The sequence below is a fragment of the Palaemon carinicauda genome, chromosome 3 (assembly GCF_036898095.1).
Source record: "Palaemon carinicauda isolate YSFRI2023 chromosome 3, ASM3689809v2, whole genome shotgun sequence".
NCBI classification, from domain to species: domain Eukaryota; kingdom Metazoa; phylum Arthropoda; class Malacostraca; order Decapoda; family Palaemonidae; genus Palaemon; species Palaemon carinicauda.
Window position 1 is genome coordinate 180975027 of NC_090727.1, and position 12500 is coordinate 180987526.

Here is a 12500-nt window from a genome sequence, read left to right on the forward strand (position 1 = left end):
TATTTATCTTTTGTTCTGCATTTTCTATCTTACATTTTATTTCTCTCATTTTCCACACATTTTTTCTTTTGCAAGATTTTTCTTCCACTTTCTAATTTTCTGAAATAAGATCCTTCTGTCTCTTGGTATGCACGTCTTTTGTTTATTGTTTTTTTTCGGTACATATTTTTCAACAATTTTCTCCAGTATTCTGTACAGTATATCCGTATTTACCTGTATATTATCACTTATAAATACATTTTTCCATTCTTTATTCAGTTCTTCATTTATTTCTGACCATTTTATATTCTTACTGTAAAAGTTATATTTTCCATATCCTTCCCAAAGTTTTGTGCTTTTATTAATTCTGTGATCACTTGCTTTGGAATGAACTATCAATTCTATGACATTGTGGTCTGAAATTCCCGTGTTATACACTATTATTTCTTTAACATAATTCACCTCATTCACAAATACTAGATCTAGGACATTTTCCTTTCTTGTTGGAATGTGGTTTATTTGTTGCATATTATGTTCTAATAGCATATCTTGAAGCTTTTCAAATTGCCTCTTATCTTCTGCGCTACTATTACTATCTTTTTTATATGTATACATACAACCACTTTCTTCTATCCGTTCTTTCCAATCCACGAAAGGAAAGTTAAAATCTCCGGATAGGAGTATATTCCAGTCTTTATGGTTTCTACATATATCATCTATTTTTTCTATTATTATGTCAAACTCCTTAGTATTTGGGGGTCTGTAAACTACAATATTCATTAGTTTTTCAAATTCAAATTCTACCGCAATCAATTCACATTCTGTGTTGCTGTATTTTTCACAGACTTTTCCTTGATTTATGTCTTTTCCATATATTGCGGTTCCCCCTTGATTCCTATTTTTTCTGTCTGATCTATAAGTTTGGAAACCCTTTATCTGGTCATCACTGCCAGTCTTTTGGGAATACCATGTTTCACTTATATTTAATATATCTATTTTTTCAATTTGGGTTAGTTCTTCTAAGAACTCTATTTTCCTTTTAGAGTTACTCGTGACTAAACCCTGTGCATTCATCACTATTATGGTTTGTGTTTCATTTCCATTATTTAATATTGGTAATAATATGGATTCTCCCATGCTTCCTTCCTGTTCTGATATGATGTTCTTTTCTTCATTTCTCGGAATTCTGCCATTAAAAAATCCAACTTTTCCATAATATTTGTTCTTTCGCCTTCATACTTATTTTTGTGTGTAAACCTGCAATTATCCCCATATCTGCACCAACCCCTGGCATTATATATGCATTCTTTGTAGTTGGGCTCTATTTGTGGAGCTTTAGGTTGAAAGGCCTTTTTTGGTGCATAGTTTGGTATATACGCGGTCTGCTTTTTTGTTTCTTTTTTTGTTTCATTTTTGTTTTTCTTTTCAGTTTGCTGAGTTTTCTTACTCTCATTCATAGTTGCTGGATGCATATATCGACATTTTTTGTTGAAACTGCATTCTTTTCCTTCTTTTAGGGTTTTGCATATTTTTGGATGGAGATCTCTGCATTCGTCTCCATATCCGTCTAAATACGCACATTTACCATATATTTCATAATTATGGCATATCTTTGGATGCTTGTAGTAGCATCTTTCGCCAAATTTACAATTCCCTCTTTTCAGCCTATTACAGACTATATCTTTCTTTTCTTTTTTTTCTTGAGAGAGAGAGAGAGAGAGAGAGAGAGAGAGAGAGAGAGAGAGAGAGAGAGAGAGAGAGAGGAGAGAGAGAGAGGAGACTAAAAATAAATGAAATGCGAATCACCAAAGTTAAATTAAACATACAAATATTTTCCTATTTCTTCTAGATAATCCTAGATTCCGCTGTGCAAAGTCTGGTCGAGCTAGTCACTCAGGAACTGCGTCCCGTCAATCTGCTGCCTTCGAACATGCGTGAACCTATTCCTTTACTGGTAAGATCTAGCTCTCAAGCATGTCTTGAACTCGCGTCTTCCGAGTTCCATTAGCACATTATGTTTTTACTAACACTTCCACTCACGTTAACAGCAAATAATGACATTTCTGAGGATATGCATCACTTTTTTTTTTTCTTTTAAAGACATTGACGACTTTCTAATTGCAGAATTCTCAGAGCAGAGTGAAGTCGGCCTTGGCGATCGTAGAAGAATGGGAATCCGTCATTACGCGGTATGGGGATTCCATTAACCAGTGTGGTCAGTAGACCTTCCTTTACTGTTTGTTGATATCAATTGATATGAATCAATGCGTATGGGTTTTCTTTGAATATATATATATATATATATATATATATATATATATATATATATATATATATATATATATATTTATTTATACATATATGTATATGTATATATATATATGTATATATATAATTATATATATATATATATATATTATATTCAGTATATATATATATATATATATATACGTTTATAAATACAGTGAACCCTCGTTTATCGCGGTAGATAGGTTCCAGACGCGGCCGCGATAGGTGAAAATCCGCGAAGTAGTGACACCATATTTACCTATTTATTCAACATGTATACTCAGACTTTTAAAACCTTCCCTTGTACGTAGTACTGTTAACAAACTACCCTTTAATGTACAGAACACTTAATGCATGTACTACAGTACCCTAAACTAAAACAGGCACAAATATTAAAGGTGATTTTATATCATGAGTTTCCTAAACATGCTAAAAAGCACGATAAAAAATGGCAACCAATGTTTTGTTTACATTTATCTCTGATCATAATGAAGAAACAAACTGGAGGTAGAGCTTTGCTTATTACCCAGACATATTTCCCATACTTTTCCCTTAGAACTACATCACATCTTCCTACTTTAGAAATATATATATATATATATATATATATATATATATATATATATATATATGTGTGTGTATATATATATATATATATATATATATATATATATATACACATATACATACCTACATATATACATACATACATATATACATAAATACATGCATACATATATATATATATATATATATATATATATATATATATATATATATATATATTACTGTATATATATGGGTTATGGAAAAAATCCGCGAAGTGGTGAATCCGCGATGGTCGAACCGCGAAGTGGCGAGGGTTCACTGTACATGCATGTGTGTATTGGAGTTTATAGTATATATTAAAAGACCCACAAATACATATACTCACGCATGTACACACACACACATACATATATATATATATATATATATATATATATATATATAGTATATTGATGTGTTTCTGAGCCTCCAACTTTGAAGGGCGCGACGATTGCTGTGGGAACTATATTTACTCCTCACCATTGCAGAGCTACAGTGTGAAGCTATTTAGCTTTTTGGATATCCTTTCTCTGCAGCAAGGACCCATATCGTCTTACATTTTGTGTACTGCCCTTGGTTCAGTAAAAGCCAAGGGGACCTCTCTGTCCCAAGGTAATAATATTTATACCTGCTTAAGTATCGTGATCACGACCTGTGATAGTCAGCTGACGTCATTAGTGGAGCTTGTGAAAGCCTTTCAATCAAACCAGCCATCGTCCACTAGATAGGGATATTTAGTTTGTATTTGTTAGGATGTTCTCACTTTTCGTTGGCCTTCTCCTTTCTGGACCCTCTCTCCATTTAGTATGCATGTGTTGATGACCTTTCTGTAATTGTGTAATTGTTTTCTTTTACAGGGAGTTAAGATTGAGTGTGTATCATTTATTAATGTATTATTGTGGTTCAGGTGTTATTTCTGTCTAGTTATTATGTATTAAAATTAAGGAAATTTTTGTGGTATTTTCTTTGTCCCCTTGAGTTGACATTGCACTCGTATTAATGTTTGGTTACTATTTCACCTTTAGTGGACTTAGTACTGTATGATGGTGAATACTATTTGATAAGTGTAGTGTTTTGAGTGGTGGTCAAAGCCAGCCATCACAAGTAAATATATATATATATATATATATATATATATATATATATATATATATATATGTATATATATATATTTATATATATATATATATATATATATATATATATATATATATATATATATATATATATATATATATATAGTATATTGATGTGCATAGGCGTTTTCATTAGATTGTTTCCTTTTATATTTTAGCCAAGAGACAAAGAGATGGGAGGCAAGACTTCGATCCTTGCCGAGTGTTGAGTACCATTGCCAGCGTGAGGTCAATATGCGAAGATTTGGACGAAATAATGAAGGTGGGCTGTTTTCCTATCGGGGTTTCTTTTGGGACAAGAATCCTTCTATTTTTTTGCAATTGAAGACCTATTGGCTTTACTTTTCAACCGTCTATTTGTATTCTGTATTTTTTAGATTTTAATTACATTCGTTTACTTACTTTTATTTTAGTTCCTTTCCACTCGTACGTTATACGTGCCTGTTTTCACCTCTTATTTACTTAGAATTATTCATATTTAATTAATGTATATAATATTCAGGTATAAAGAAGGTTTGTCTAGTTCTATAATCTTTCTTCTTTTGTAAAATTCGTTTTTATGTATACATCTGTTGTTTACTTTCGTTAATGACTTATCTTTGCATTATTGAAATCTTCATTTGATTTTCTAGTCCTTCTCTTGATGAATATATTTCTTTTACAAAGCTTAACATGATTCTATCTTTAAATGACTTTGGTAACTGAAGAGTCAGCCATCGTTATAGACATGTTATTCTGTATTTGGTTTCATTAAATTAGTTTTTAAAATGGCCATCCTTAGAGGTCATATAATCTCTTTTTCCCAAGATCCTCCTGGAAGCTCAGACGGGGTTTTCGGGGGAATGGTCCGCCCTCATCAGAGTCCGAGACCCTGACCAACTGAAGAACATCACGTCACAGGTGCTGAAGGTTCTGACGGCGTACGACTTCAACATCTTCTCGCCCAGGAACTACGACCGATGGGTCAGACAGAAGGACGACTTCCAACTGTCTGTCCAGAAGTGGGAGCAAGCGGTTGTCAGTGCCATTCACGAGAGCTTCAAAGATCGCTTGTGAGTCATCTAGTATATTTTCTTTTTCTTTTTATCGTTGGAAGGTGTAGCTCCTTAGCCTACAGTTTTTAGAGCGAGCATTTTTAGGATTAGGTTGGTGGTCCCATGTGTGTCCCATAAATGTTCGAGGAACTTTTGTACGGACTCGTCTGGAATATTCTTGGTGGTTATGCTAGTAGCCTACTTGTAGGGTCCCAAATTGCATTGCATCTCATTATTTCAAGTATTGTTTGTTTTATGTATGTTATACTTTAAATAATTCATAATGTTTCATTATTTGTATTGTTTCTTACGAGTTACGATAGTTCAGTACTCAGCAACAACAGTCCAGTCTAGAAAGCAGTTTTGCCAATCGTACATTCCCTCCTGTAAGATGAATCAACCCAAGATGAACATTTTAGTAGTTAGCCCTGTTGGAACCTTCGACTTCATTCTAGAACCTCTGAGTTAGTGACTGCAGTGGCCGGTGTACTCGGGAAGCAACCTTGTCGAACAGTCTTCCGGGAACTTCTTATTTCGCGTCTTCCGGATCTGCTTTCTGCCTTTGCCACAGAGGTCAAAGGGATAAGGGCAGACTTCCAGGTTAGAAAATGCTTGAAAGATCTTTGTTCAGGATAAAATCTTTCTACTTAATCTTTAACTATTACATGCGCTGGAAGTTGATAATATTTAGAATATTTTTTTCTAATCTTTGATTATTTGTAACTGTTCAAAGTGAATGTTGGTATTCACAATAAAATTTTCGTAATTTTTGATTATTCTTAGAAGCTAGAAGTGAAATCACATTATTCAATTATTCTAAATTTCATATTTTGATGGATCAACACTTTTCGCAAGAAAGATAATGGAGGATTTATTCTCATGTTTGAGCGATGGACATAATTTAGAAAGTTTCTTATTTTAGTGGTTTATCATAACACAAATGATTTCTTTTATGTAACTATCTACGTTTTTCTTCCCATCCGCCGTCCATATAAAAGAGAATTATGTCTACTTTCAGGCCCAGCAAAAAATAGAGAGACCCGGGACACAGGCACCCTTATCGGGTCGGGTTCGCTGGATGGCCACCTACCTCACCAAAAGATTGGCTGCCTGGACCACGCTGAAGGATCTGTACTCGCAATATCAGGTTCGCTGGTGTTTATACTTTCGAAATAGAATCATATTGGAAATAACCTGTTATTTTACAATGTCTTTCGCGAATACAGTGCAAGTACTGTACTTGATTAGCATAGTTGCGTAATTGTTCTGTGTAATTAACTCTTTATTTTACAAATAAGAAAATACTGTTTTTTTCTAGTGAACATGTGTGATGAAAACAATAGAATGAGGATGAAATGTTCATGACTCTAAAATATAGTCTAGTGATTCTAGAGTAGTAAATTAAGGATACAATGTTCCAGCCTCTAGTATGTAGTAGATATTAGAAGAAAGCCTTAAAAACAAACCTAATTTGAACCAATAACATGTACTCGCATAAGCTGTTAAAACGTTCATTACAAGGAAATCAACATGTTCTGATTGCCACCTTGAATAGTTTGAGTTACATAAACACTAGTCCATAATTGGCTTAAGATATTAAACAAAAATATATGCATCATAGTTCTTTATATTTTGACATCAGGGTTCGAGTGCCGGAGGAGAGCTTTGGGCTGAAGTAGGCGCAGAAGTAGAGGAAGTGCAGCACGAGGTAGAAGGCGCACGTGCAAAGATGGTGACAGGGTGGAGTGAGAGAGTTACTCAGCAGATACCCAAGTTGCTGGTGACACCAGTTCTGTCCAGGAATCCCGATCACAAAGGTAATTCTCTATATCTAGTTCTGGAATCCAGATCCCAAAGGTAATTATGCATATCCAGGTCTGGAATCCAGATCCCAAAGGTAATTCTGCATATCTAGTTCTGAAATCCGGATCTCGAAGGTAATTCTGCTTATTCAGTTCTGGAATCCGAATCCCAAAGGTAAATATGCAAATCTAGTTCTGGAATCCAGATCCCAAAAGGTAATTCTGCATATTTAGTTCTTTAATCCAGATCCCAAAGTTACTTCTGCATATCTAGGTCTGGAATCTGGATCTCTAGGGTAATTTTGCATATCTATTTCTGGAATCCAGATTCCAAAGGTACTTCTGCATATTTAGTAGTGGAATCTTGATCGCAAAGGTAATTATGCAAAGGTATAGTTAAAATCAAAAGAACGCCGACACTCTGGGGAAATCTTTCGTCAGATGTCTCTAGTGTTCCCGTGACAAAACAGGCAAGGTGTTGCTCTTCTTACTACTATTATGGAATGGGCGAAGCCCTCTCCAACCTTAGCGAATCAAAGACTGCAACGGGGTGTTTTTACAAATCGAGTTGCCATATTTCATTGTTTTATCATTTGACGTTTCGAATATCCACTGCAAATACTGAATACACACATACTCACACACACACACACACACATATATATATATATATATATATATATATATATATATATATATATATATATATATATATATATATATATATATATATATATATATATATATATATATATATATATATATATATATACATATATGCATATATATATATATATATATATATATAAATATATCGAATCCGCAAAATCATGTAGAAATTATTGGAGTATCGCAGCTACATTAGATTTTTTCGACATTAGTCTTGTTCGAGTCACCGACGAAATAAAAAGTACTTTCAAGATATGGTTCGATGTAAAATAATAATAAAAAAAACACCATACATGAGTTATACCAGCCTAAATGACATTCAGAGAGAGAGAGAGAGAGAGAGAGAGAGAGAGAGAGAGAGAGAGAGAGAGATTCGGCCTGAATACATCATTTCTAATATATTTGTAGTGCGTTGGTCAAAATTGTAACTTTTTGAGTTAGGTTGGTGACAAATCAATAGACAGAGGGGAAAACATGACCTCCTTGGCGGAGGCAATAATAATAATAATAATAATAATAATAATAATAATAATAATAATGGGACCAAAACGTAGATTTTGAGAGAGTTCTGTCGAGGTGAGTAATAGCCCGCGCACTGAGCTCTTTTCATAATTTGGAATTGCATGATATTTCTTTGGATTTATTAAACGTAATTAGTTCGTTCTTCTTACCTTCCAAATTCCTGGAATTTATCCATTTATCCAAACCAACCGGAATCTTGTAACCCTTCCAGAAAACACATTATTACTTCCATTCTCAACTCGGGGCCGTTCTCACATAAATCTACATTAAGGCTTTATATGGGTGGTCAAACATATTCAGACTTTCAAGAAATTTTGCAGGGACTATTGCAATATATCAAGAAACATATATAAAAAGCAAACATTTCAATAATATAATATGTATTTCTAAGGGAATACAAAATGTACACAAACAAAGCGAAAAAAAATCTTTATTGTAACATATTTCTTTTTGCAAACGAAGTTCTCTCAGGAAAAAATAACTAATCTGTAATTACATATTGCATTATAAATACGTCCTTGTTACATACGCTTTGTTTTAGCCAAAGTTTACGTTATATCGAAATAGATACCAAAACTTTTCTATCCGTTTCAAACCGATAAATCCAATTAACCAAGTGATGATTTATTTCTCCTGACAAATTCCAAACTCATTTTAAAAGATAAAGTGCCTTTAATTTCTCTTTATAGAAAATTTAAAGGTATTTGTTCAAATGTAGCTCGAAGTTGAGATTAATAATTTTTCTTACTTATTTGTTCACTTGTTTATTTACTTTTTTTCTAGAAAGTGGCCGATGAGAGTGTTTTTGAATTGGTCGTCACACATTGTTAAGCATAAAAACAAATGCTTGAATGTTAGTGAATAAGTCGTCAAAAAGGGATGTTAAGTAGTGATATTTAGTAAATATTGTATATTTTGTAAAGGTCACAAGGTAAAGGACTCTGGTAATATACATAGCTTGCAGAAGTTCCACTCAGATGCGTATGAAAACATTGAAGAAAAGAAAATTTAACTAAATGATGAAGATTTACTATGTAAAATAAGAGGAATAGATCTTTTCGCAAGGGAGACCTAATTTCATGAGTGCCGACACAAGCAGTTTTAGTGAGACAAATACCTCAGCAGTGTTACACCATCACTGAAACTGAGGAAACATCAGACAAGAAAACATGTATAGAGAAAGCATTTTCGCATCTATGATTTTATAAAAAAAGAAGTTATTCACAAAGTTCGGGTTCTAAAACTTTGTCATTTAGAAATGTGTATAATGAGAATCTATGCAACAATAGCTATAATGAACAAGCTTTTGAAATAACTAGTCAATCTCAGGTTGAAGATTGAACACTGTTCTGATATGAAAGACAGGATCGACTTCTGATCACCCCTATATAATGACACACTGATATTTTGTAAATCTTTGGAATCACTGAAAACAAATTTTCTTTCTGCTTGTAATTTGCGAGATGATGACTGGATCCAAGAAGTTAGTCTTGGCTTTACACTAGATTACTCAATGCCTTCAAAGAAACTAAGACGCTTCTATGGCCCACCAAATCTAGTGACGTTCCTTATTATTATTATTATTATTATTATTATTATTATTATTAGCTAAGCTGCAACCCTACTTGGAAAAGCAGGATGTTATAATCCCAGAGGCTCCAACAGGGAAAATAGCCCAGTGAGGAAAGGAAAAAAGGAAAATAGAATATTTTAAGAAGAGTAATAACATTAAAATAAATATCTCCTATATAAACTATAAAAACTTTAACAAAACAAGAGGAAGAGAAATAAGGTAGAATAGTGTTCTCGAGTGTACCCTCACCCAAGAAATTCCTGCTTATGTTTTACAATCTGTATTTACACTAATATGTCGTAAGAGGGACCCATCAGATCGAGAATGAATATAAGTACTAACAGTTAGTCAAGATATGTGTAAAGCAGCAACAGGTGGACAGTGGAAGATGAAAACGCATATCCTACTATGTATGACACTCCGCCATCTCTTCAAATCTAAACAATCAACTACTTTCCTACACAAGCTAGGTAATTATGAGTTCTATGCTTTTTCTTTTGAATTGGAAACAGTCCTGGCATATACATGGTTGAAAGTGTTTCAGTAATCAGTAATTGTGATGTGGGTAAGGATCAACCTGAAGGAACAGTGTTTCTTGGCGACCGAGACAACTTTGATCAGCTTTTGTCGATGTTTATGGAATTGGATCAGTTCAAAGCACAGTTGCAATCTACATGGAAGAATTTGGATTCTGTAAAGATGATGGCCTGAAATTAGACCCTCGTATGACTGAACCCATTCCTAAGAAGATTCAAAAGTACAGTTTAAGAGTTTCCACCATACTACCGGAGAAAACGACATGAAGAACCAACCCTCATAGAGCTCTAAAACTGTACTGAAAATACCAGCATCAAGATTCTAATTTTTTTTTTTTTTTAGATTATTGCTTGTCATATGCCCTTTGAGAGTCAATTTATCCCTGCTATATCAGGATCTGTGTCTAGTAGGCTACTACCAATACTCCAAACTTTACGACAACTATGTATGTAGATATATTTATATACATAAATATCTGTGTGTATATATAATATATATATATATATATATATATATATATTATACTATATTTTTTAGATTTTTTAACAGGGAGCCCAGCCCTTCCAGCGGGAAGGGGTAGGTCCACCCTGCCAGCGGGAAGGGGGGAGCCCCGCTCTGCCAGCAGGAAGGGGGGAGCCTCGCCCTGCTAGCGGGAGGGAGGGGAGCCCCCCTGCCAGCAGGAAAGGGGGACCCCCCTGCCAGCAGGAAGGGGGAGCCCCGCCCTGCCAGCAGGAAGTGGTGAGCCCTGCCCTGCCTGCAGGAAGGAGGGGAGCCCCCCTGCCAGCAGGAAAGGGGGAGCCCCCCTGCCAGCAGGAAGGGGGGAGCCCCGCCCTGCCAGCGGGAAGGGGGGAACCCTGCCATGCCAGCGGGAAGGGAGAACCCCGCACTGCCAGCGGGAAGGGGGAAAACAGCCCTGCCAGTGGGAAGGGGTAGCCCCCTGCCAGCAGGACGGGGAGCTCCCCCTGCACGCAGGAACGGGGGAGCCTCGCCTTGCCAGCAGGAAGAGGGGAGCCCCGCCATGCCAGCAGGAAGGGAGGAATCCCGCCATGCCAGCGGGAAGGGGTAGCCCTTCCCTGCCGGGTTGGGGGGCGGCCTGCCAGCGGGAAGGTTGTGCCCGCCCTGCCAGCGGGAAGGGGGGGGGATCCCCTCCCTGCCAGCGGGAAGGGGGAGCCCCACCCTGCCAGCTGGAAGGGGAGCCCCACCCTGCCAGCGGGAGGGGGAGCCCCGCCCTGCCAGCAGGAGAAGGGAGCCCTGCCCTGCCAGCAGAAAGGGGGAGCCCCGCCCTGCCAGCGGGAAGGGGGAGCCCCGCCCTGCCAGCGGGAAGGGGGGAGCCCCGCCCGAACAGAGGGAAGGGGGGAGCCCCGCCCTGCCAGCGGGAAGGGGGAGACCCGCCCTGCCAGCGGGAAGGGGGGAGCCCCGCGCTGCCAGCGAGAAGGGGGGAGCCCCGCCCTGCCAGCGGGAACGAGGTAGCCCCGCCCTGCCAGCGGGAAGGGGGGAGCCCCGCCCTTCCAGCGGGAAGGGGGGAGCCCCGCCCTGCTAGCGCGAAGGGAGGAGCCCCGCCCTGCCAGCGGGAAGGGGTTAGCCCCGCCCTGCCAGCGGGAAGGGGGGAGACGCGCCCTGCCAGCGGAAAGGGGGGAGCCCCGCCCGTCCAGCGGGAAGGGGGGAGCCCCGCCCGGCCAGCGGGAAGGGGGGGAGCCCCGCCCGGCCAGCGGGAAGGGGGGAGCCCCGCCCGACCAGCGGGAAGGGGGGAGCCCCGCCCTGCCAGCGAGAAGGGGGGAGCCCCGCCCTGCCAGCGGAGAGGGGGGAGACCCGCCCTGCCAGCGGGGAGGGGGGAGGCCCGCCCAGCCAGCAGGGAGGGGGGAGGCCCGCAGCGGGGAAGGGGGAGGCCCGCCCTGGCTAGTGGGAAGCGGGCAGCGGGCAGCCCGCCAAGCCAACAATATAGAGTTCCTGTATCTAGCTTAATTTTAAAAAAAACATGAAGACCTTTTGGAAATCGCTAATAGGCTCCAAAAAGTCTTCAAAGAGTCTTCAAAGCTCCCCCAAGTCCTTGTTTGTCTCCAATTTGTCCTTCGTCATCAATAGTGAAGTTGAATGCTTTCCTGTCAGAGCTCCAAAAGGAGAAATATGGAATACCAGTTCAATCCCAAATTGCCTTCAAATTGTCATTCATCTCAAGCATAAATGTTAGAAAAGGTAAAAAGGTCGTTTTGATAGAAGCAGGAAAAGATGTAGACAAAGAAGAAGAAGATTGTTTTATTGACCAACCCAAATTTGGAAGCTTTTATCACCGACTTACCATGATGCCATTAAAAAGGAAACAAGATTTGGGTTTTGCGGAAAATGCTTTGGTGAAAGTTAAGAGAATTGTTAA

The 12500-nt window shown here is 38.2% G+C and overlaps 1 protein-coding gene across 1 annotated transcript in view; it reads left to right on the forward strand.

The window, feature by feature from the left end:
- The window catches only part of LOC137635606 (dynein axonemal heavy chain 10-like), a 145886-nt gene that overhangs the window by 39120 nt on the left and 94266 nt on the right, over positions 1-12500 (forward strand). The window contains 5 exon segments of the mRNA XM_068368067.1: positions 4151-4254; positions 4800-5044; positions 5482-5626; positions 6045-6173; positions 6669-6843. Of these exon segments, the coding sequence (XP_068224168.1) occupies positions 4151-4254; positions 4800-5044; positions 5482-5626; positions 6045-6173; positions 6669-6843 (798 nt within the window).